The sequence below is a fragment of the Aegilops tauschii genome, chromosome 4, assembly GCF_002575655.3.
Source record: "Aegilops tauschii subsp. strangulata cultivar AL8/78 chromosome 4, Aet v6.0, whole genome shotgun sequence".
Classification (NCBI taxonomy): Eukaryota; Viridiplantae; Streptophyta; class Magnoliopsida; order Poales; family Poaceae; genus Aegilops; species Aegilops tauschii.
The window spans coordinates 21,999,240-22,023,090 of NC_053038.3; the positions used below are offsets into that span (position 1 = coordinate 21,999,240).

Sequence of the window (23,851 nt, forward strand, 5' to 3'; positions counted from 1 at the left end):
GATCACTGCTACTGCATGCTTACTTAAGCCGATCGAACGCCCGTGCGAGACGTAGCTAGCCGGTTGGGTTGCCTCTGGATGAACAGTGCCCGTTGCTGTCGCGCGTAATATGTAGAACGAGTCGAGACGTGGTGTGAGTCGAGCTGGTTGGGTTGGCTGTGGATGAACAGTTCCCGGTGGGGGGTTGGATGAACAGGACCCCAGCCGTGTGTATAGGCGGTTGTCGCTGGATGAACAGGACCCTGTGGTATATAGTACGCGGTTGCCACTGGATGAACAGGAGCCCAAGGAGGCCGCCACACACCCCAGCCGGTTGGGGGTGGATGAACAGGACCCCGTGGAGGCTGGTTGAACTGAAGCCGGTGGAGACTGGATGAACAGTAGCCCTTGGATGAACAGTGTCTAGTGGAGGCTGGAGACGGTGGATGAACAGTAGCAGGTGGAGGCTGGAGGAAGTCGACGGTGGATGAACAGTAGCTCGTGGAGTCCCGTTTTGTGGTACACCACACCCCTCCCAATGAACAGGACCCCCGTTTCGACCGTAGGAGGTCGAAGAGAAGTCTGTTTCCTCCGTTTTGTGGTACACCACAACCCTCTCGATCAACAGGACCCCGTTTCGACCGTAGGCACTCCAACACAAGTCTGTTTCCTCCGTTTTGAAGTACGCCAGACCCTTGCCGATGAACAGGACCCCGTTTCGACCGTACGCGGTCGAATAGAAGGCTCGTTTCCTCCGTTCTGCGGTACGCCAGACCTCGTTTCGACTGTTCTGTCCAAGCCGGTTGGCTCCCGATGAACAGGACGTGTTCCGACCCAGTAGCTTCGCTCCCGATGAACAGGACGCATTCCGACCCAGTCACTTGGCTCTCGGTGAAGATGATGATGTTTCCTCCATTCCGACCCAGCCGGTTAGCTGCAGATGAACAGGACGACGTCACTGCCGTCCGTCGCCTCTTGATGTACACGAGCCCTGGTCGTACGTATGCGCGAGTACGCATTCGAGACCCCGCCCTTATGTACGTACGTAGCCGTATTTAATTTATTGCAGCGTGGCTGTACGTACGTGTACACGATATATATAGACGGGACTGCGCGACATGCTACGTCCGCGCCTCTACTACGACACGTGCATCTCCTTACTCGGACACAGTTCATCGCTGCAGAGAGACCGATCGACCAGTATGTACGTACACGATCGCGACTAGACAGACAACCCGACGTACGGTTCGACCTGGTGGGTCCCAGCTGTCAGGGAGGATACTTTCTTCCGTTCGAAGATATAGCTGGTGGGTCCCAACTGTTAGGGGGAAGAATCATTTTTTTGCCTGTAATACGGACGCACTTCCTTGCGTACGAAGATGTAGCTGGTGGGTCCCAGCTGTCAGGGAGGAAACTTTTTTTCGAGGCCCTTGGCGCCGTTGTCGGGGAGGTGAGTGCTCGAAGGTATATCTTTAGATCATGCAATCGAATCTTTTTGTTTCTCGTTTTATCACTAGTTTAGTTTATAAAAGAAAACTACAAAAAAATGGAATTGAGTTTGTCTCATACGCTTCATCTTTTTAATATCTTTCGTGAGTATGATGGAAAGGAAAATTGTGCCAAAGTGTTAAAAGAAGAATGCATTAAAATGTTTGGCACTAAATCTTTGAATGATGAGCATGATTGCAATGTTGTTAGTATGAATTCCTTGAATATCCATGATGCTAATGATATGCAAAGCCACAAGCTTGGGGAAGCTATATTTGATGAAGATGATATTTTTTGTCCCCCAAGTTTTGATGAGCAAATTTATTATGATAAAAGCATGTCTCCTATCTATGATGATTATTGTGATGACACGTATGCTATAAAGAATAATGATAACCATGAAACTTGTCATCTTGATCTTAATTTTCAATCATATGATAGTTATTTTGTTGAGTTTGCTCCCACTACTATTGAGGAGAAGAATTTTGCTTATGTGGAGAGTAGTAAAATTTCTATGCAAGTAGATCATGAAAAGAATGCTTTAGATGCTGGCTATATTGTTGAATTCATTCATGATGCTACTGAAAATTATTATGAGGGAGGAATATATGCTTGTAGGAATTGCAATAATATCAAGTTTCCTCTCTATGTGCTTAAAGTTTTGAAGTTATGCTTGTTTTGCCTTCCTATGCTAGTTGATTATTGTTCCCATAAGTTGTTTGCTCACAAAATCCCTATGCATAGGAAGTGGGTTAGACTTAAATGTGCTAAGTCATATTCTTCATGATGCTCTCTTTATGTTTCAAGTCTTATCTTTTTGTGATCATCATTGAAATCATCATGCCTAGCTAGGGGCGTTAAACGTTAGCGCTTGTTGGGAGGCAACCCAATTTTATTTTAGTTTCTTGCTTTTTGGTTCTATTTAGGAATAAATAATCTATCTAGCCTCTGGTTAGATGTGGTCTTATGTTTTAATTAGTGTTTGTGCCAAGTAGAACCTTTGGGAAGACTTGGGTGAAGTCTTTATGATCATGCTGTAAAAAAAACAGAAACTTTAGCGCTCACGAGATTAGCTAAAACTTTTTACTGGAGAGTGGTATTTAGTTGATTATTTTTGCAGATGACTACTAGGCAAATTCCTCAGGTCCACCAATTTATTTTATAATTTTTGGAGTTCCAGAAGTTTACGTTAGTTACAGATTACTACAGACTGTTCTGCTTTTGACAGATTCTGTTTTTCGTGTGTTGTTTGCTTATTTTGATGACTCTATGGCTAGTAAAATAGTTTATAAACTATAGAGCAGTTGGAATACAGTAGGTTTAACACCAATATAAATAAAGAATGAGTTCATTACAGTACCATGAAGTGGTGTTTTGTTTTCTTTCGCTAACGGAGCTCACAAGATTTTCTGTTAAGTTTTGTGTTGTGAAGTTTTCAAGTTTTGGGTAAAAATTCGATGGACTATGGAATAAGGAGTGGCAAGAGACTAAGCTTGGGGATGCCCAGGGCACCCCAAGGTAATATTCAAGGATAATCAAGAGCCTAAGCTTGGGTATGCCCCGGAAGGCATCCCCTCTTTCGTCTTCATTCATCGGTAACTTTACTTGGAGCTATATTTTTATTCACCACATGATATGTGTTTTGCTTGGAGCGTCATTTTATTTTCTTTAGCTTTGCTTGCTGTTTGAATAAAATACTAAGATCTGAAATTATTAAATGGGAGAGTCTTCACATAGTTGTATAATTATTCGACTACTCATTGATCTTCACTTATATCTTTTGGAGTAGTTTGTTGTTTGCTCTAGTGCTTCACTTATATCTTTTAGAGCACTGTGGTGGTTTTGTTTTATAGAAACTATTATTCTCTCATGCTTCACTTATATTATTTTGAGAGTCTTAAACAGCATGTTAATGTGCTTAATCCTAATATGCTAGGTATTCAAGACTAGTAAAAACTTTCATATAAAGTGCATTGAATACTATGAGAAGTTTGATTCTTTATGATTGTTTTGAGATATGAAGATGGTGATATTAGAGTCATGCTTGTTGAGTAGTTGTGAATTTGAGAAATACTTGTGTTAAAGTTTGTGATTCCCGTAGCATGCACGTATGGTGAACCGTTATGTGATGAAGTCGGAGCATGATTTATTTATTGATTGTCTTCCTTATGAGTGGTGGTCGGGGACGAGCGATGGTCTTTTCTTACCAATCTATCCCCCTAGGAGCATGCGCGTAGTACTTTGTTTCGATAACTAATAGATTTTTGCAATAAGTATGTGAGTTCTTTATGACTAATGTTGAGTCCATGGATTATACGCACTCTCATCCTTCCACCATTGCTAGCCTCTTTAATACCGCGCACTTTTCGCCGGTATCATACACCCACCATATATCTTCCTCAAAACAGCCACCATACCTACCTATCATGGCATTTCCATAGCCATTCCGAGATATATTGCCATGCAACTTTCCACCGTTCCGTTTATTATGACACGCTCCATCATTGTCATATTGCTTTGCATGATCATGTAGTTGACATCGTATTTGTGGCAAAGCCACCGTTCATAATTCTTTCATACATGTCACTCATGAGTTATTGCACATCCCGGTACACCGCCGGAGGCATTCATATAGAGTCATATTTTGTTCTAAGTATCGAGTTGTAATTCTTGAGTTCTAAGTAAATAAAAGTGTGATGATCATCATTATTAGAGCATTGTCCCAGTGAGGAAAGGATGATGGAGACTATGATTCCCCCACAAGTCGGGATGAGACTCCGGACGAAAAAAAGGAGAAAAAATGAGGCCCAAAAAAATAAAAAAAAATGAGAGAAAAAGAGAGAAGGAGCAATGCTACTATCCTTTTACCACACTTGTGCTTTAAAGTAGCACCATGATCTTCATGATAGAGAATCCCCTATGTTGTCACTTTCATATACTAGTGGGAATTTTTCATTATAGAACTTGGCATGTATATTCCAATGATGGGCTTCCTCAAAATGCCCTAGGTCTTCGTGAGCAAGCGAGTTGGATGCACACCCACTTAGTTTCTTTTTTAGCTTTTATACACTTATAGCTCTAGTGCATCCGTTGCATGGCAATCCCTACTCACTCACATTGATATCTATTGATGGGCATCTCCATAGCCCATTGATATGCCTAGTTGATGTGAGACTATCTTCTCCTTTTTGTCTTCTCCACAACCACCATTCTATTCCACCTATAGTGCTATGTCCATGGCTCACGCTCATGTATTGCGTGAAGATTGAAAAAGTTTGAGAACATCAAAAGTATGAAACAATTGCTTGGCTTGTCATCGGGGTTGTGCATGATTTAAATATTTTGTGTGATGAAGATAGAGCATAGCCAGACTATATGATTTTGTAGGGATAGCTTGCTTTGGCCATGTTATTTTGAGAAGACATGATTGCTTTGTTAGTATGCTTGAAGTATTATTGTTTTCATGTTAATATTAAACTTTTGTTTTGAATCTTACGGATCTGAATATTCTTGCCACAATAAAGAAGATATCATTGATAAATATGTAAGGTAGCATTCCACATCAAAAATTCTGTTTTTATCATTTACCTACTCGAGGACGAGAAGGAATTAAGCTTGGGGATGCTGATACGTCTCCAACGTATCTATAATTTTTGATTGTTCCATGCTATTATATTATCTGTTTTGGATGTTTATGGGCTTTATTATGCACTTTTATATTATTTTTGGGACTAACCTATTGACCCAGAGCCCAGTGCCAGTTCCTGTTTTTTCCCTTGTTTCAGTGTTTCGAAGAAAAGGAATATCAAACGGAGTCGAAACGGAATGAAACCTTCTGGAGAAGTTATTTTTGGAAGGAAAGCAAGCGGGGAGACTTGGAGTCCACGTCAAGGAAGCAACGAGGAAGGCACGAGGCAGGGGGGCGCGCCCACCCCCCTGGGCGCGCCCTCCACCCTCGTGGCTCCCCTGACGTACTTCTTTCACCTATATATACCCATATACCCTAAAACGATCGGGGAACAGAATAGATCGGGAGTTCCACCGCCGCAAGCCTCTGTAGCCACCAAAAACCCAATCGGGACCCTGTTCCGGCACCCTGCCGGAGGGGGAAACCCTCACCGGTGGCCATCTTCATCATCCCGGCGTTCTCCATGACAAGGAGGGAGTAGTTCACCCTCGGGGCGGAGGGTATGTACCAGTAGCTATGTGTTTGATCTCTCTCTCTCTCTCTCTCTCTCGTGTTCTTGATTTGGCACGATCTTGATGTATCGCGAGCTTTGCTATTATAGTTGGATCTTATGATGTTTCTCCCCCTCTACTCTCTTGTAATGGATTGAGTTTTCCCTTTGAAGTTCTATGTGTGGTGACAATGGGATATCACGTGATTCACTTGATGTATGTTTTGGTGATCAACTTGCGGGTTCCGCCCATGAACCTATGCATAGGGGTTGGCACACGTTTTCGTCTTGATTCTCCGGTAGAAACTTTGGGGCACTCTTTGAGGTTCTATGTGTTGGCTGAATAGATGAATCTGAGATTGTGTGATGCATATCGTATAATCATACCCACGGATACTTGATGTGACATTGGAGTATCTAGGTGACATTAGGGTTTTGGTTGATTTGTGTCTTAAGGTGTTATTCTAGTACGAACTCTAGGGTTGTTTGTGACACTTATAGGAATAGCCCAACGGATTGATTGGAAAGAATAACTTTGAGGTGGTTTCGTACCCTACCATAGTCTCTTCGTTTGTTCTCCGCTATTAGTGACTTTGGAGTGACTCTTTGTTGCATGTTGAGGGATAGTTATATGATCCAATTATGTTATTATTGTTGAGAGAACTTGCACTAGCGAAAGTATGAACCCTAGGCCTTGTTTCCTAGCATTGCAATACCGTTTACGCTCACTTTTATCATTAGTTACCTTGCTGTTTTTATATTTTCAGATTACAAAAACCTATACTACCATCCATATTGCACTTGTATCACCATCTCTTCGCCGAACTAGTGCACCTATACAATTTACCATTGTATTGGGTGTGTTGGGGACACAAGAGACTCTTTGTTATTTGGTTGCAGGTTTGTTTGAGAGAGACTATCTTCATCCTACGCCTCCCACGGATTGATAAACCTTAGGTCATCCACTTGAGGGAAATTTGCTACTGTCCTACAAACCTCTGCACTTGGAGGCCCAACAACATCTACAAGAAGAAGGTTGCATAGTAGACATCAGCCCTTCCGGTAGGTCCCGCTACTAGGTGGAGGAATCATTATTTTGCGCGTAATAAGGAGGCACTTCCTTGCTACGGCCGTGGACCTAGCTGTCAGGCTCTCCACGTACGATCCTCTTCCGATGGAAGGCGTTCCTTGACCACGTTGACCACGCCGCACCAAGAGCACCAAGGCGGTGGACGACCGCAAGGCCTAAGATGGGAACGATCTGGAGTCATGGAAAAAGGGGCACTGGAGTCCCTGGCGGAGGGGAGTATGAGGGACTGGTTCGGCTGCCGGGTGAGGCTGCCTTTGCCGGAGAATAACAGAAGGTGTGGGTGAGTACAGGTATGACCTGGCCACCGTTGGGAGTAGAGTGGGGAGACGAGGCCTGCGCGGCAGCACAGCCGGCATGGGAGGCAGATGCAGGCGCTCCAGCCGGCGATGGTTTTGGCGGCTGGAGCAAGAGTAACTAGATCAGAGATTGAAGAAGCAGGATCGCCGTTGGATGTCAATCCAACGACTACAGATGTCAGAATAATTTGTTGACTCTTTTTTTAGACCATTAAATTGTTTTGTTCACTAAATGGACAACACCCATTTCATTTTGTTTGCCAATACATCTATTTCCTTGGCTTTGACTCAAAAAATAATGTATTTCCTGGGCTGGTTAAAATAATAATAATAATAGTCGATTTACTATGTATGATAATTGGTTCTCAAAAAAAAAAATACTATTTATGATAATTTACAGCGCATTTGATTATTTATTCAAATACACCTATTTACTGAGCTGGGTCAAAAATAATATTGCGTACATGCAGCGCATTTATCATTTCTGATAATTTACAAGCCATTTGATTTTAGTAGAAATGGACCCATTTCCTGGGATGGGTGAAAAAACAATGATGGTCTGGACTGAGCATTTCGTATAAAAATAATAGTGAGATATGAATATTATTAAAAAATTAAGTTGGGCTTGGTAATCTTATTATATAAAAAATGAACTGGGATGTGCATTTTATTTTATTAAAAGAAAGATAGGCTAGGCTGCGCTTATTTTAGGATATTGGGTACAACTGTCGGCCCAGTTGTATTGCTGATGTTCAAAAGAAAGGCCTGTGTAGCAACTTTACATGGCTACTCAGCCCACATTCAACGACGCCGGAAAGGCCCAAACAAGGCTTCTGTATAACTTTTTGAAGTCACTGAGCTCAGTTAATAACTTAAGAAAAAGTTAGAGTACAGTGGAACCTAATTAAAAGTTCTCACGAGCGAAGAAATAATTCAATAGGTCCCACTTGTGTGTGTGTGTGTGAGAGAGAGACCCATTGGTCGATGCTCGTAAATACATCTTTCAGCCATATGCATTGCTCATGCTCAGTAAAAACTTATATAGTTGACACAATCATATAGAACATCATAGCACACTGAACTTGCATACAAAAATTTCACGCAGGCGGCACAATCAGGGTGGAAGCAGTGGATCGCTACGGGTAGGGCTCTGTTGAAACCAACGAACTCGTACATAACGGTTCATCGTCTTTATCAATGACGGAGAAATATCTTGAATGTTGTGCAAAGAAACAGACACACAACACAATAAGTTTTGCTAGCACATTAAATTGACGTGCAACCCTTTCTAAAAAAAGTTCAGGTACAAAAATAGAACAGGTCACAATCAAATGTACTGGCACATCAGTGCTTCACACCGATAGCTCGGATTTAACTAGTATCTGACAAGATTCAGTTGTTACCTCAAATTAGAGCACATCCAAGCAGCCAGCCATGCCTCTTCTCCCAAAGAAGCAGGCCTCCGCCGCGTGATGGAGTAGGCCATGTGCCATCCATCGTTCCAAGCAACACTGGGAAAGTCTGACGTTGACTCCTGTAATGGACGCCGTTGACGGACCCTGGCACCAGCGGCGGCGGCAGGACTTCGATTGATGGATTGACCACTTCTTCGACATGCACGAACACTTGATACAGGTACATCCCTAATGTGGTCCATGGCGGCCTTGGTGGCGACGAATAGTACAACCCCGGTTCCTACACCGGTATCTCAACACCAATCACCTTCGGTATGGTGGATGGCTTATTCATCCATGCCATAACCGTCAGAGCCCAGCTGTCTGGAGGAACAAACATACTTACGAGCTCACCTCCACGGTCGTTGATAAGCCCATTCATGGACTCGATGTTCCAAGCACGTCGAGGCATGCCGTGGAAGGTAAGCTTTATTAAAAACTCAAGCTCAGAGGGCACCGAGCCCCATCCTGGGTGCCACCGATCAAAGCTCACCGGCGCGCCATCGCAGAACAAACGCCGGGAAGATTCGAACACACGACTACAGTCAAAAGTTGTCCGGAACCTGACGAAGAAATCATCCGGTGGCGGACAGACTTCGGCGAGCAAGTCACTTATTTGGATGCCGTGCGCAATGCCAAGAGCTTTGACAAGGTCGTCCGGCGAGACGGGAGGCCGGTCGCCGTTGATGGTTACCATCAGCACTTTGCCGTTAAACTGGTCATCAAGCGCCGCCATGCCACTATTGAGCGACAGCACGCAGCGCCTGGAGGCAGGACGGACCTCAGGATCTCCGGTTCGGATATCCGCGTTGACCGGCGACATGATAGTGCGCTTGAGTAGAAGGAGTACAGGAGGGGGATTTGGGGGGACTGGAGTAGGAATCGAGGTTCCAGAGGTGGAGGAGGGGCGGGAGGTTGGGGTTGAAAAGGTAGCATGAATTTCGAACACGTGCCAATATGCTCTCGGCGCGCAAGCGCACGAAAACACCGGTGGCACCCACATGTCAGCCTAAGAGTCCTTATTCTTTCTTTTTTGAGAGCCCGACATTTTTTCGAGGATCTTTTGAGAGGCCGACCTGAGAGTCATAATTGACCTGTTGGGCATTGCATTACTACTCGGCCCATATTCAATGACACCTCACTGGCCCAAACAAGTGTACATCATCGAAAAGACACTGAGCTCAAATTATAACTTGAAAAAGGAAGATATACTCTGAACACTGGAGAATGGTGATGCCCTCATTTAGCCCACCAGTAGTTCGAGACAATAAACAGTTCGAAACAACGATATATACAACATTCAAACACTGACTAGTGACTACTATTGACATAAACAGCAAGACATGATAGTTCATAAGAAGTCTTCCTACACCACCAAAACGCACCCATCTGCAGCGCTCAGACTCTCGTGATCCAGACGAGAATGACATTCTAAATAGAGGCAACTATTACATAGTAAGAGTGACATAGACGAAGATGACCAAATGACAAGGAATATGCATAACGAAAGAGAGAACTACCCATCTAGAACAAGCAGCAAAGACAAAAATTATTCAAAGAGGGATGATCCAACACCATCAGAATTAGCAGCCCCGCTTCAGCGACCAGTGATCCGGAGACACCAGTACTCCACCCTTTCGACGCAACAACCCAATTACCTATCAACCTGAAGGCTTGAAGCACATCACTGCCTGTCGGACTTGAGACATCCAAGGATCAAAGTTAATCCAGATGCCTTTGTCATTCTCACCTTCTTTTGGCTGCAGGTTGTATCATTGACAATCAGGGGAGTTTGCTACCGAAGTCCTAGGGCTTGCCATGTAGACACAGTTTTCCATAACAAACAGAGCCTCTCTGCCATCAAGGTCCTCGCCAACGGTGATCTCCTGGTTAATCGGATAATTGAGTCCGAGAAACAGAGAGTGTGAACCAAGGCTGTTTACCCGCCTCCAACTCAAAAATCCTGAAGGCCCCAACAAGCTGGTATCCTGCGCATAGACGTAACAGCCATTGTCCGGATACTCACGTATTTCACGGTGCTTGTACACAGTGAGGTTTTTGCAATATAACTTTTCCGGCTCATGTGTGCGAATGATCATCAGTGTTTTGCCGTCGTCTGATCAAGCGAGGAACCAGTTGTGCTTCCCTGTTTTTGGCAAAGGTGGTGTGATTACAAAGGGCAGTAACTGTAGGGACACTGCATCATATCAAAAAGGACAGACATTGTTAATGTAAGATCAACATTGTTCAGAATATGAGTAGGATAATGCAAGAAACATCATTGATATGTCCCTATTGGAACTGAGAGGAAAATACAGGGAAATGTATACTGGGTTCGAAAATATATAAGTGCCATGCATGGTTACACTCATGTTATCTCGCAATCGATTCTTCACAGGAAACTACCATGTCATGCATGTTATGTAATCATGTTCTGTCCTCACAAACAAATTCTTCAAGGAAACTAACAGACCATGCATTGTTATATACTCATGTTCTGTGGGCATATTTTTTGTGAGGATATTATTCTAGCCATTGATTGCTGAAGGGCGAATATAGGTATGTACACATGCTAATCATTACAGGATTTCGCTACTTCCAAATATAGAGTTCTCCATATGCACATTTACTTCCCTAATGTATGGTTAGATGAAACCAACAGTGTGATGCATGTTTCTACATCATGAAAATGAGGAAACTAACATGGCTATTGATACACACTCATATTTAGTAGTATATAGATTACTATAAAGTAAGGAGGATATCCATATCTTCCTAACTGTTTGATTATTCAAGGGTACAAATTGGTTGTAATGACATGGTCACAATCGCATGAATTAACTCATTCCAAATATAGCTGATTTACGACGCCTCTAATACATTGCCATAGTTCTACTCAAATTCTGCTCAAACAGGGATATGCCAATCATCACAAAAAGTTCAAACAGTATCATGGCGTTATCATTAACATCAGACGAAAACAACTTACACGCGCCGTCCCAGCAATACGTGGTGCCATTTGCTTTGTTGATTGCATAGATGATACCATTGTGTTCAATAGCATCACAGAAGTGTGTCTTAGCTTTGACGATCCATTGCGAGCTAAGTTGTCTCCAGCTAAAGAAGGCACCGGCGTAAAGATAGGCGGGTCCATGGTCGAACAAGGCAATTAGCTTGAAGTCTGCGTAATCCGCATGTCGTGTGGGCACTTGGCAGATTACAATCTTCTGCAAAACAAGGTCCGTCCAACGGATGTGGTAATCTAGATGACTTGGACCGCGATGGTAAAACCCTATATAATCCAACGAAGGAAGGATAATCTCATGGGAGGTCTGGAAGTTCACGAGCACCAACTTTTTCCCGTCTTCTCTGACGGCAGCCATCCAGTGGGAGTTCATGCCAACCCAGTACATACCTGCAAAGAAGTTTCGGGCGATGGTGATCGGATCAAAGTCGAGGGAAATGATGTACGACGAGCCACTACATACCTGCAAAGAAGTTTCGGCTAATGGAGGTCGGATTTAAGTCGAGGAGCATCATGTACGCCTCTGTATCATGGTGAGCAAATCTCGCATGACCAGATAGCAGCAAGCAGGGTGTCTTGAAAAGCTTAGGCCTCGCTTCGACGATGGCCGTCTACATGTCCCTTGAGCATGCAGCCAGCCGCGCGGCGCTCAACATATCCATACACGAACAACAGAGGTCGAGGATGTCACTGAGGAGATTGCTCCAATCGCGGCTCATATGGATGCTACGCTGTTCGCGTTCGGCCATGGTGGAGTTTGGAATGTGGGGTTTTGGGGGGCTTGATTTACGGGGGAGAAGGCTCTCGGTGCTGGAGCGGCTAGCAAGGGAATAGTGGTACTGGCCGAGGTGAGGGTTGATACGTCTCCTACGTATCTATAATTTTGATTGTTCCATGCTGTTATATTATCAATCTTGTATGTTTTATAATCATTTTATAGTTTTTTTTGAATATTTACTGTGAGGCAAAGCCCCACAGCCCTTTATTAAAGAAAGCACAACTGTACAAACAAATTACATACTATACAAGGAATGAAAAAGAAAAGAGTCTACCTATGGCTAAACAACCCTACCTGCTTTACAACAAAGAATCAACCCAAGCCAAGAGTTTTGGTTTAATACAATCCTTCACCCTATGAGCAAGCAAAGAAATATCATGGATGAATTTACACTTCCAAGCACTGAAAGTAGCTCTCTCAGCTCTGAAGGTTCTGCCATTTCTTAAAATCCAAATATTCCATGCTGCTGTTAGCATAACTTCAAAGAAGAAAGGGTGCGTGAAGCTGGACCTAGCATGCACGTGAAGCTGGACCTAGCATGCATGATACATTGCAGAATATCTGAGCCTCCAGACCAATCAATGCCCAAGTAACTCCAGACTCTACAGCTGAAGGTGCAGTTAAAAACAAATGGATTCTATCCTCATACACCAGCTCACTGCAAATGAGACATAGATTGTCATCCTGGTTTGAGTGCCAGTGTCTCCTAACCAGCATGTCCTTGGTGTTAAGTCTGTCAAAGAATAATAGCCAGCCGAACACCTTGATCTTCATGGTGCACTTACTCTGCCATAGCCATTTGCAAGGTTGTATTGTAGGTAGGTGTGAGTGCATGATCATGTAGAAACTTTTGGCAGTGTATCCTCCTGATTAACCAGGCCATATCCAAACATCAGGTATAGCGGGGTCTCTGTCTAACTACATGATCCAACCTTCCAGCATGTGTAACTCAGCAGCAGCCTCATGAGAAAGAGGCAAATTAAACATAGAGTAAAGATCCTGGGATTGAAGAAATTCCTGCACAGAGATCCCATCATTATCGACAAATGAAAACAACCTTGGCAATCTCCAACATAGAGGTCTAGCAGAGCCCCCAATGTGCCAAGAATCTGTCCAGAATAGAGCAGAATCACCCATGTTGATATGAGCTGAGGCAATAGCAGTATAAGCCTCATGCAGCTTCAGAACATCCCTCCACCAGAAAGATCCCGCATGAGCTGTTGCCTGTGGAACCCCATGGTCATAGTAGCTGTTCCAAATCAGGGTCACCCAAGGAACATCAACCTTGTTATAGAATTTGTGAAGATGCTTGATAAGAAGTCCTTTATTCTGGATGTTCAGATTAATAATACCTAAACCCCCTTTATCTCTTGGCCTGCAAACCAGCTCCCAAGCAGCCAGAGACTATTTTGGAGCATCACTATTACCCCTGCAAAGACATTGCCTGAAGATTCTGTCTAGCTGCTTAATGATCCCTGCTGGAATATTGAGGCTGCACAGATAGTATATTGGCAGAGAGGTCAGGACAGAGGTAAGAAGCTGCAAGCGAGAGCCTTGATTCAGCATAGAAGAGCTTGCAGTTAACCTCCTCTCAGGACTGTCAACTAAGGGCATGAGGTCAATGATCCTTGGCCTTGTAGTTCCCAAAGGCAATCCAAGATAAGTAAATGGGAGCTGGCCAACTTTACAACCAAGAATAGCAGCTAGTCTAGCAGCCTCCTCATCAGTCATATTCAATGGAATCATTGAGGATTTAGCAAAGTTGACCTTTAAACCTGTGGATTGTTGGAAGGTAAGCAACATGTTCTTGAGGGCAACAAGCTCATCATCCTTAGCTGCAATAAATAGGATCGTGTCATCCACATATTGAATGATGGGAAACTCTCTGTCGTGGGTTTGAATAGGCAAAGAGAGCGTGTCATGCTCCAGCATTTGGTTGACCACAGACTGCAACAGATCTGCTGCGATGACAAACAACAGAGGTGATAGTGGATCACCCTGTCTGACCCCACACTTGCACTTAAATTGCTTTCCAGGAATGCCATTAACAGTACAGACAAAGAACCTGTAGACAACAGTTGTTTAAGCCAAAGAATCCATTTGGCATCAAACCCTTTATGCTGCAACATCTGAAGAATAACCTCATGCTCGATAGTGTCAAAGGCCTTAGCAAAGTCCTACTTAAGAATTATGATTGGATGCTTGGACTGTTTACATTGATGAATATACTCAAAACTCCAGGCCAGACAATCCTGAATTGACCTACCCTTAAGGAACCCATACTGATTTTTGTGGATACACTTAAGGATCACCCTCTGCAACTGGTTGGCCAATAATTTTGTTAGAAATTTAAGACAAGTGTTGGTGAGAGATATTGGCCGGAAATCATCGGGCCCTTCTGGTGAAATGATCTTGGGTATGAGCGTAATGAGGGAGGCATTAATGTTTTCCAATGAAAGCTTCCCCTCATAAAAATCCTGAATCATCCTCAAGAAGTCCTTCTCAATTATAGGCCAACAGCGCTTGACAAACATCCCATTAAAGCCATCCGGACCAGGTGCCCAATCCACCGGCAATTCCCTCAAAACTCTGTTAATTTCCTCATCAGAAAACGGCAAGGAGAGCTCCTCCAGTCCCGGGATGGGCTGAATTAAATGATTCAAATCGAAGCCCATATTGATCCCTTGGGCCTGGCCCATCCTTGATTTGAACGAAGCCCAAAGAATTCCCGCCATCTGAGCGTGATCAGTCACATAATCATTTTATAGTCATTTTATATCATTTTTTGGTACTAACCTATTGACATAGTGCCAAGTGCCAGTTGCTGTTTTCTGCATGTTTTTTTACATCGCAGGAAATCAATATCAGATGGAGTCCAAATGCCACGAAACTTCATGGAGAATTTTTATGGGCTAGAAGGAACACAACGGGCCATGGCTGCGCCTGGGGGTGCCGCAAGGGGGGCACAACCCACCAGGGCGCACCAGGAGGCCCAGGCGCGCCCTGGTGGGTTGTGCCCACCTCGGGTTCCGCCCGGACCACCTCTTTGCTCTATAAATACCCCAATATTCCAAAAAGCCTAGGGGATTCGACGAAATATTCACCCAGCCGCCGCAGAGTCCAGAACCACCAGATCCAATCTAGACACCATCTCGGATGGGGTTCACCACCTCCATTGGTGCCTCTCCGATGATGCGTGAGTAGTTCTTTGTAGACCTTCGGGTCCATAGTTAGTAGCTAGATGGCTTCCTCTCTCTCACTGAATTCTTAATACAACGGTCTCTTGGAGATCCATATGATGTAACTCTTTTGTGGTGTGTTAGTTGGGATCTGATGAACTTCGAGTTTATGATCAGTTATATATTTTTATATCCATGAAAGTTATTTGAGTTTCTTTGATCTCTTATATGCATGATTACTTATAGCCTCGTAGTTCTTCTCCGACATTTGGGTTTTGTTTCGCCAACTTGATCTATTTATCTTGCAATGGGAAGAGATGCTTTGTAGTGGGTTTGATGTTATGGTGTTTGATCCTAGTGACAGAAAGGGAACCGACACGTATGTATCATTGCTACTAAGGATAAAACGATGGGGTCCATCTCTACATAGATAGATCTTGTCTACATCATGTCATCGTTCTTATTGCATTACTCCGTTTCTCGATGAACTAAATACACTAGATGCATGCTGGATAGCGGTCGATGTATGGAGTAATAGTAGTAGATGCGGGCAGGAGTCAGTCTGCTAATCTTGGACGTGATGCCTATATAATGATCATTTCCTGGATATCGTCATAATTATTTGAAGTTCTATCAATTGTCCAACAGTAATTTGTTTACCCACCGTTTGTTATTTTTCTCGAGAGAAGCCACTAGTGAAATCTACGGCCCCCGGGTCTTCTTCCTCATATTTGCCTTTGGGATCTAATTTTTCCTTGCATTTATTATCAGATCTATTAAACCAAAAATACAAAAAAAATACTTTTTGCGCTTTATTTTATTTGCGATCTATTTATTCAACTATTACTACTTTCTCCTGTCCGCACGCCGTTTCTGGCGCCGTTACCCAAAAGGGATTGACAACCCCTTTAACACGTCGGGTTGCGAGGTGTTGTTATTTGTGTGCAGGGGCTGTTTATGTTGTGTTGCTTGGTTCTCCTACTGGTTCGATAACCTTGGTTTCATATCTGAGGGAAATACCTACCGCCGCTGTGCTGCATCATGCCTTCCTCTTTGGGGAAATACCGACGTAGCTTCATGTGACATCAAAAGGAATTTCTGGCGCCGTTGCCGGGGAGGATCTTCAACATATACCAGGTTCCTAATCACAAATCTCATCTCCTTGCAATTTACATTATTTGCCATTTGCCTCTCGTTTTCCTTTCCCCCACTTCACAAAAAAAATTCCTTTTTATTTGCCTTCTTTTCGTTCGCCTTTTTCTTGTCAGGTCACTTGTTTGCTTATGTGACCATGTGTCTTCTATCTGCTTGCATCTTCGCTTGCTACAAATCTATTGATATGGATCTTTGTCTGCTAGCTAATCTTTTTAAGAGATCTAATTATGTTGAACCAGTTGCTAGTGATTTGAGTGCTCTTGATGATCTCTAGGAAGTTTTGCTTGAAATTCGTGAATCTGAAAATTATGATGAATTGTTAGAAGAAGAAATTTATGAAGTGATTCATGATGGCTCCTTGAATAAAAAGCATGATTGCGATGATGTTATTATAAATTCTATTAATGTCAATTGTGCTAATAATATGCAAAACCCCAAGCTTTGGGATAATAATTTTGCTATGTCTACTACTTATTGCAATGATCATGATTGGGGTGATAATGATTCTTATGATCTTGAAAATTTATTTAAACCTCATGATGAATATGCTTGCGATAATATTAAAGTGGGTTTGGAAGAGTGTCAACTTTAGCTAAAAATAATCCCACATATTTGGAGAGTGTTAGATTTTATGAAAATTTTAATAAAATTGGGCTTGGAGAGGTCATGACTTTATTTGATGATAATCCCACTATTTTGGAAGAGTGTCAACTTTGCATGCATGTGGATCATGAAGAGAAAATGTTATGTCATAGCTATATTGTTGAATTTGAATATGATCGTACATGCAATTTTTATGAGAGAGGAAAATATGGTTGTAGAAATTTTCATTTTACTAAATTACCTCTTATTATGTTGAGATCGTCAATGTTTTATTCCTCCTCTTTGCATACGTTAGATGTTTCTTGTCTTGATAATTTGTTCGCTTATAAAATTCCTATGCATAGGAAGTATGTTAGACTTGAATGTGTTTGTCATATGTTTCGTGATGCTCTCTTTGTGTTTCAATTCTTATCTTTCGTGTGAGCATCATTGAAATCTTGTGCCTAGCTAAGGATGTAAAACTATAGCGCTTGTTGGGAGGCAACCCAATGAATAAATTTTATTTTTGCTTTTTGATTTCTGTTCTTGAGTGTTTACAAAATTATGCTACTGGTATGGTTGTGTTTTTTGCGTTTCAATTAGTGTTTGTTCCAAGTAAAGCCTTTAGGATCTTCTTGGGTGATAGTTGTTTGATCTTGCTGAAAAACAAAAACTTATGCACTCACAAAAATAATTTTCTTTTTCCCTGATTCTTTTTGTAGAAGATTAATATACAAATTTCCCTGGTCGTCTAATTTTTCAGAATTTTTGGAGTTACAGAAGTTTTCGAAATAGTCATATTGCTACAGACTATTCTGTTTTGACAGATTCTATTTTGTTTGTGTTGTGTGCTTATTTTGATGGCTCTATGGTTTTCTTTTATGAGTTTTTGCCGTGGAAAAGTTGGAATACAGTAGATATAATACAAAAACAAAATATGAATTGGTTTGATATAGTACTTATAGTAGTGGTTTGGTTTCTTATACTAACGGATCTCACGAAGGTTTTGTTGAGTTTTGTGTGATTGAAGTTTTCAAGTTTTGGGTTATCTTACGATGGATGAAGGAAGGATGGAAGAGCCTAAGATTGGGGATGCCCCGGCATCCCAAGCTATTATCCAAAAATGAGCAACCAATTAAGCTTGGGGATGCCCCTGAGTGGCATCCCCGCTTTCTTCCAACGACAATCGATATTTTACTCAAAGCTATATTTTTATTCGTCACATAATATGTGTTTTGCTTGGAGCGTCTTGTATGATATGAGTCTTTGGTTGTTTTATTTTTTGTTTTAAGTCATCAACCCTTGCTGGACACACCTATTTGAGAGAGCCAAAATTATGTCATGACTTGTTAGAATTGCTCTCTATGCTTCACTTCAATTTTTATGAGCAATGGACTTGCTCTAGTGCTTCACTTATATCTTTTTGAGCATGGTGTGCTTAGTATTTTTGAAGAAATGATCTCTTGCTTCACTTTGATTTATTTGAGAGTTAGTAAAATTTTCAAGAAATTCTCTCTTGCTTCACTTAAATTATTTTGAGAGAAATAAAAAGAATTATGCTCTTGATCTTCACTTATATTTGTTTGAGCTTATGAAAAGCAACACATAAAAATTAGTCCCAAAGTGATAGGTATCCAAGAAGGATATAATAAAAAATTTCATGAAGATCATTGGACAAAATAAACTTGGTTCTTAGTAATAGTTTTGAGATATGATGATGTGATATGTGAGTTATGTTGATGAGTAATTATGCTTTAGTAAGAATATTGGTGTTAAGGTTTGTGATTCCCTATGCAAGTACGAAAGTCAATAGTCATGCAATGAAATTATATCCTACTTATGGTGCATTATTCGGTGTTAATTATGCTTAATGCTTGCTTATGAGATTATTCGTTTCTTGGTTGGTCTCTTCTCAATCTTTTGCTAGACTTCATTTTGCACCAAGTATGATCTCTACTTGTGCATCCAAAATCCTTTAAACCAGTTTTGCCACATGAGTCCACTATATCTACCTATATGCGGTATTCTTTTGCCGTTCTAAGCAAATTTGCATGTGCCATCTCTAATTTTCAAAATAAACTTCTCTTTTGTGTGTTTGTTTCGCTCGCGGAGCGGTGACGGGTGGCTAATATTTTCCATGATGGATTTGTTATTCTCACGATGAGTGTTTATTCACTTGTCATTGCACGAGAGTAAGGCAAAGGTTTTATGGATGCCCAGTCCCGAAATGCAAAAATGAATTTACTTTATGTTGTCAAATAATAAATTCCTTGGAAAGTGTTGGTATGGAGGGCAACCGTGGATACGGCTAGCCATGGAAAGTGAAAGTATGGTGGAAAAAGGAATAAACTTTATTTTCTGTTTGGGAAACGCCTATGGCATATCTAGCATGGAAAGTGTTGGGTAATCTAAGTCGTTTTCGTTGGTGGGATGGATACACCTCCCAAAATGTTTTTATCTCTATTTTATTCGCTTTGAGCTCTGGCACCTCTACAAATCCCTACTTTCCTCTACGAAGGGCCTTTCTTTTTACTTTATGCAATTTTTATTTTGAATTTGAGTGTCCATATTCTCTCATAAAAAGCACCAACTAGGAGGCAATATGATCGTACTTAAGTATTGGGGTTTAGTTAATATTCGAGTGTGTTTCATGAATGGATCAATGTTCGAGCATGGTGGGCTAGGGATAACTTATTTTAGCATTGATATTTTGAAAGACATGGTTGCTTGTTGATATGCTTGAGTATCTAAATTATTATGTCAAAACTAGACTATTGCTTTGAATCACATAAACGTCCAATTGTCCATGCTATAACGAAAAGAATATGATATGACATGTTAGGCAGCATTCCACATCAAAAATTCTGTTTTTATCACTTACCTACCCGAGGACGAGTAGGAGTTAAGCTTGGGGATGCTGATACGTCTCCAACGTATCTATAATTTTTTATTGTTCCTTGCTGTTATATTATCAATCTTGGATGTTTTATAATCATTTTATAGTTATTTTATATGATTTTTTGGTACTAACCTATTGACATAGTGCCAACTGCCAGTTGCTGTTTTCTGCATGTTTTTTTACATCGCAGGAAATCAATATCAGACGGAGTCCAAATGCCACGAAACTTCACGGAGAATTTTTATGGGACAAAAGGAACACAACAGGCCCTGGTTGCGCCTGGGGGTGCCCCGAGGGGGCACAACCCACCAGGGCACGCCTGGAGGCCCAGGCGCGCCCTGGTGGATTGTGCCCACCTCAGGTGCCCCTCGGACCGCCTCTTTGCTCTATAAATACCCCAATATTCCAGAAACCCTAGGGGAGTCAATGAAATATTCACCCAGCCGCCGTAAAGTCCAGAACCACCAGATCCAATCTAGACACCATCTCGGATGGGGTTCACCACCTCCATCGGTGCCTCTCCGACGATGCGTGAGTAGTTCTTTGTAGACCTTCGGGTCCGTAGTTAGTAGCTAGATGGCTTCCTCTCTCTCGCTGAATTCTCAATACAATGGTCTCTTGGAAATCCATATGATGTAACTCTTTTGCGGTGTGTTTGTTGGGATCTGATGAACTTCGAGTTTATGATCAGTTATATCTTTTTTATATCCATGAAAGTTATTTGAGTTTCTTTGATCTCTTATATGCATGATTACTCATAGCCTCGTATTTCTTCTCCGATATTTGGATTTTGTTTGGCCAACTTGATCTATTTATCTTGCAATGAGAAGAGGTGCTTTGTAGTGGGTTCGATCTTACGGTGCTTGATCCCAGTGACAGAAAGGGAACCGACATGTATGTATCGTTGCTACTAAGGATAAAACGATGGGGTCTATCTCTACATAGATAGATCTTGTCTACATCATGTCATCATTCTTATTGCATTACTCCGTTTCTCCATGAACTTAATACACTAGATGCATGCTGGATAGCGGTCGATGTGTGGAGTAATAGTAGTAGATGCAGGCAGGAGTCGGTCTACTAATCTTGGACGTGATGCCTATATAATGATCATTGCCTGGATATCGTCATAATTATTTGAAGTTCTATCAATTTCCCAACAGTAATTTGTTTACCCACCGTTTGTTATTGTTGGTGTACAAAAGTAGGGGCTTTTCTTTTGACCCCTTTACTTGTGCACGGGCAGTCAGAGCCGCGCGCCACGGCCACACTTAGCAGAGTAGAGGAGGGAAGCCGGAGAGAAGCCGAAGCCCAAGACAAACAAGACAACGCCAAGACCAAGAACCCAAAGAGCAGAGGGGCGAAGAAAGTTCCCCCGGCAAGACCCTTGCTGGGGCAGCCTCAGCAGCCTCGGCAAGAGCCTTGCCGGGGCAGCTCACTCAACACCAGCGGAGCGAGCCACCCTTGAGCCCAGGGGTTCCGGAAGCCGTCAACAGCTACGTTGGAACCAGGGCTTGGGAGGCACCTCCGTGGTGGCATGTAGATCTTTGTCAAGATCATGAATACATAAGATCAGATGAGAACTAGAAGACGACGACCCTCGGCGGGATCCTAGCCGAGGAAATCCACAAGACCCCCGGCAAGCGCCTTGCCGGGGACGACCGCGACACCACGGCAAGACCCTTGCCGGGCCCCGCGGCAAGGCCCTTGCCAAGGACACCAGCGGGGCTGCAGCCAGGCCCGCGTCTGCCAAGATGCCACCACCGTCCCCAAGCAGCTGCTAGCTGAACCAGCTGGGTAGGCACCTGCGTGGCGACGGGTGGCCTCTACACCGACTCAGCAAGCACCTACGTGGTGGCATGCAGATCTTCGTGAAGACCCTACCACCGCGCCACCTCAGCATCCTGCCTGCCTACATGGCACCGCACGCATCGCTGGCCCGGGCACGTGTCGAAGCGAGGCGGGGCGGCGACGGACGGGACGGGCCTCGTTCCCGTCCGCGATAAAGCTAATGGACACCTAAGTAGCGCATTTGATGCGCTTTGTCCCGTAACGCCGGGCGATAAGCTCGTGCACTGTACACCTTTCCACCTCCTGTATGCCACTGTGGCAACCCCTTTTGCCTATAAAAGGAGGCCCGAGGTGACCAGGAGAGGGATTCGGCTCTTTTGGGCAAGTTACACCCCGTAGCTAGCTCAAGAACATAAGAACGCTCAATACATCCACCAAAGCAGGACTAGGGTATTACGCATCTTCGCGGCCCAAACCTGGGTAAACGATCCGTGTGCTTCCTGTCAGACCTGCTCTTCTCACTACCTCGCGCCCCCCAACCGTAGAAGGGATTCCAGTGATCCCATAGGTGTCGTTTCCCACCGACATCTTTGGCGCGCCAGGTAGGGGGCCGCGCAGATGTGGTAATCTGGTCTGATCGGAGTAGCGGCTCCATCGTGGCGGTCGTCCCAAGGAGGGAGACGACCAAGCCTGACGGTGCTGTCTGTAGACGTGGTGGACTGCTACCTCTTGAGCACTGCGTTGGTTTTCCCTTGAAGAGGAAAGGGTGATGCAGTAAAGTAGCATAAGTATTTCCCTCAGTTTTTGAGAACCAAGGTATCAATCCAGTAGGAGACCACGCACGAGTCCCACGCACCTACACAAACAAATAAGAACCTCGCAACCAACGCGATAAAGGGGTTGTCAATCCCTTCATGGTCAGTTACCGGAGTGAGATCTGGTAGATATGATAACATAATATTTTTGGTATTTTTATGATAAAGACTAAAAGTAAAGAAAGCAAAATAAACGACGAAAGAAATAGCTTGTTGACGGGAGATTAATATGATGGGAAATAGACCCGGGGGCCATAGGGTTCACTAGTGGCTTCTCTCAAGATAGCATAAGTATTACGGTGGGTAAACGAATTACTGTCGAGCAATTGATAGAATTGAGCATAGTTGTGAGAATATCTAGGTATGATCATGTATATAGGCATCACGTCCGTGACAAGTAGACCGAAATGATTCTGCATCTACTACTATTACTCCACACATCGACCACTATCCAGCATGCATCTAGAGTATTAAGTTCATAAGAACAGAGTAATGCTAGTAAGATGACATGATGTAGAGGGATAAACTCATGCAATATGATATAAAACTCATCTTTTTATCCTCAATGGCAACAATACAATACGTGCCTTGCTGCCCCTGCTGTCACTGGGAAAGGACACCGCAAGATTGAACCCAAAGGTAAGCACTTCTCCCATTGCAAGAAAGATCAATCTAGTAGGCCAAACCAAACTGATAATTCGAAGAGACTTGCAAAGATAACCAATCATACATAAAAGAATTCAGAGGAGATTCAAATATTGTTCATAGATAATCTTGATCATAAACCCACAATTCATCGGATCTCGACAAACACACCGCAAAAGAAGATTACATCGAATAGATCTCCAAGAAGATCGAGGAGAACTTTGTATTGAGATCCAAAGAGAGAAGAAGAAGCCATCTAGCTAATAACTATGGACCCAAAGGTCTGAGGTAAACTACTCACACATCATCAGAGAGGCTATGGTGTTGATGTAGAAGCCCTCCGTGATCAACGCCCCCTCCGGCGGAGCGCCGGAAAAGGCCCCAAGATGGGATCTCACGGGTAAGAAGGTTGCGGCGGTGGAAATAGGGTTTTCGCTCCGTATCTGATGTTTCCAGGGTATATAGGTATATATAGGAGGAAGAAGTACGTCGGTGGA

At 43.0% G+C, this 23,851-nt stretch overlaps 1 protein-coding gene across 1 annotated transcript; it reads right to left on the reverse strand.

The window, feature by feature from the left end:
* Positions 1–13,206: 13,206 nt before the first annotated feature.
* Positions 13,207–15,023, reverse strand: LOC141021619 (uncharacterized). Its single transcript, XM_073497459.1, has 3 exons — positions 14,572–15,023; positions 13,733–14,353; positions 13,207–13,663 (listed from the first exon to the last, which is right to left on the reverse strand). The coding sequence occupies exons 1-3, from the start codon at positions 15,021–15,023 to the stop codon at positions 13,207–13,209; spliced, it is 1,530 nt and encodes a 509-aa protein (XP_073353560.1).
* Between the last annotated feature and the right edge of the window lie 8,828 nt (positions 15,024–23,851).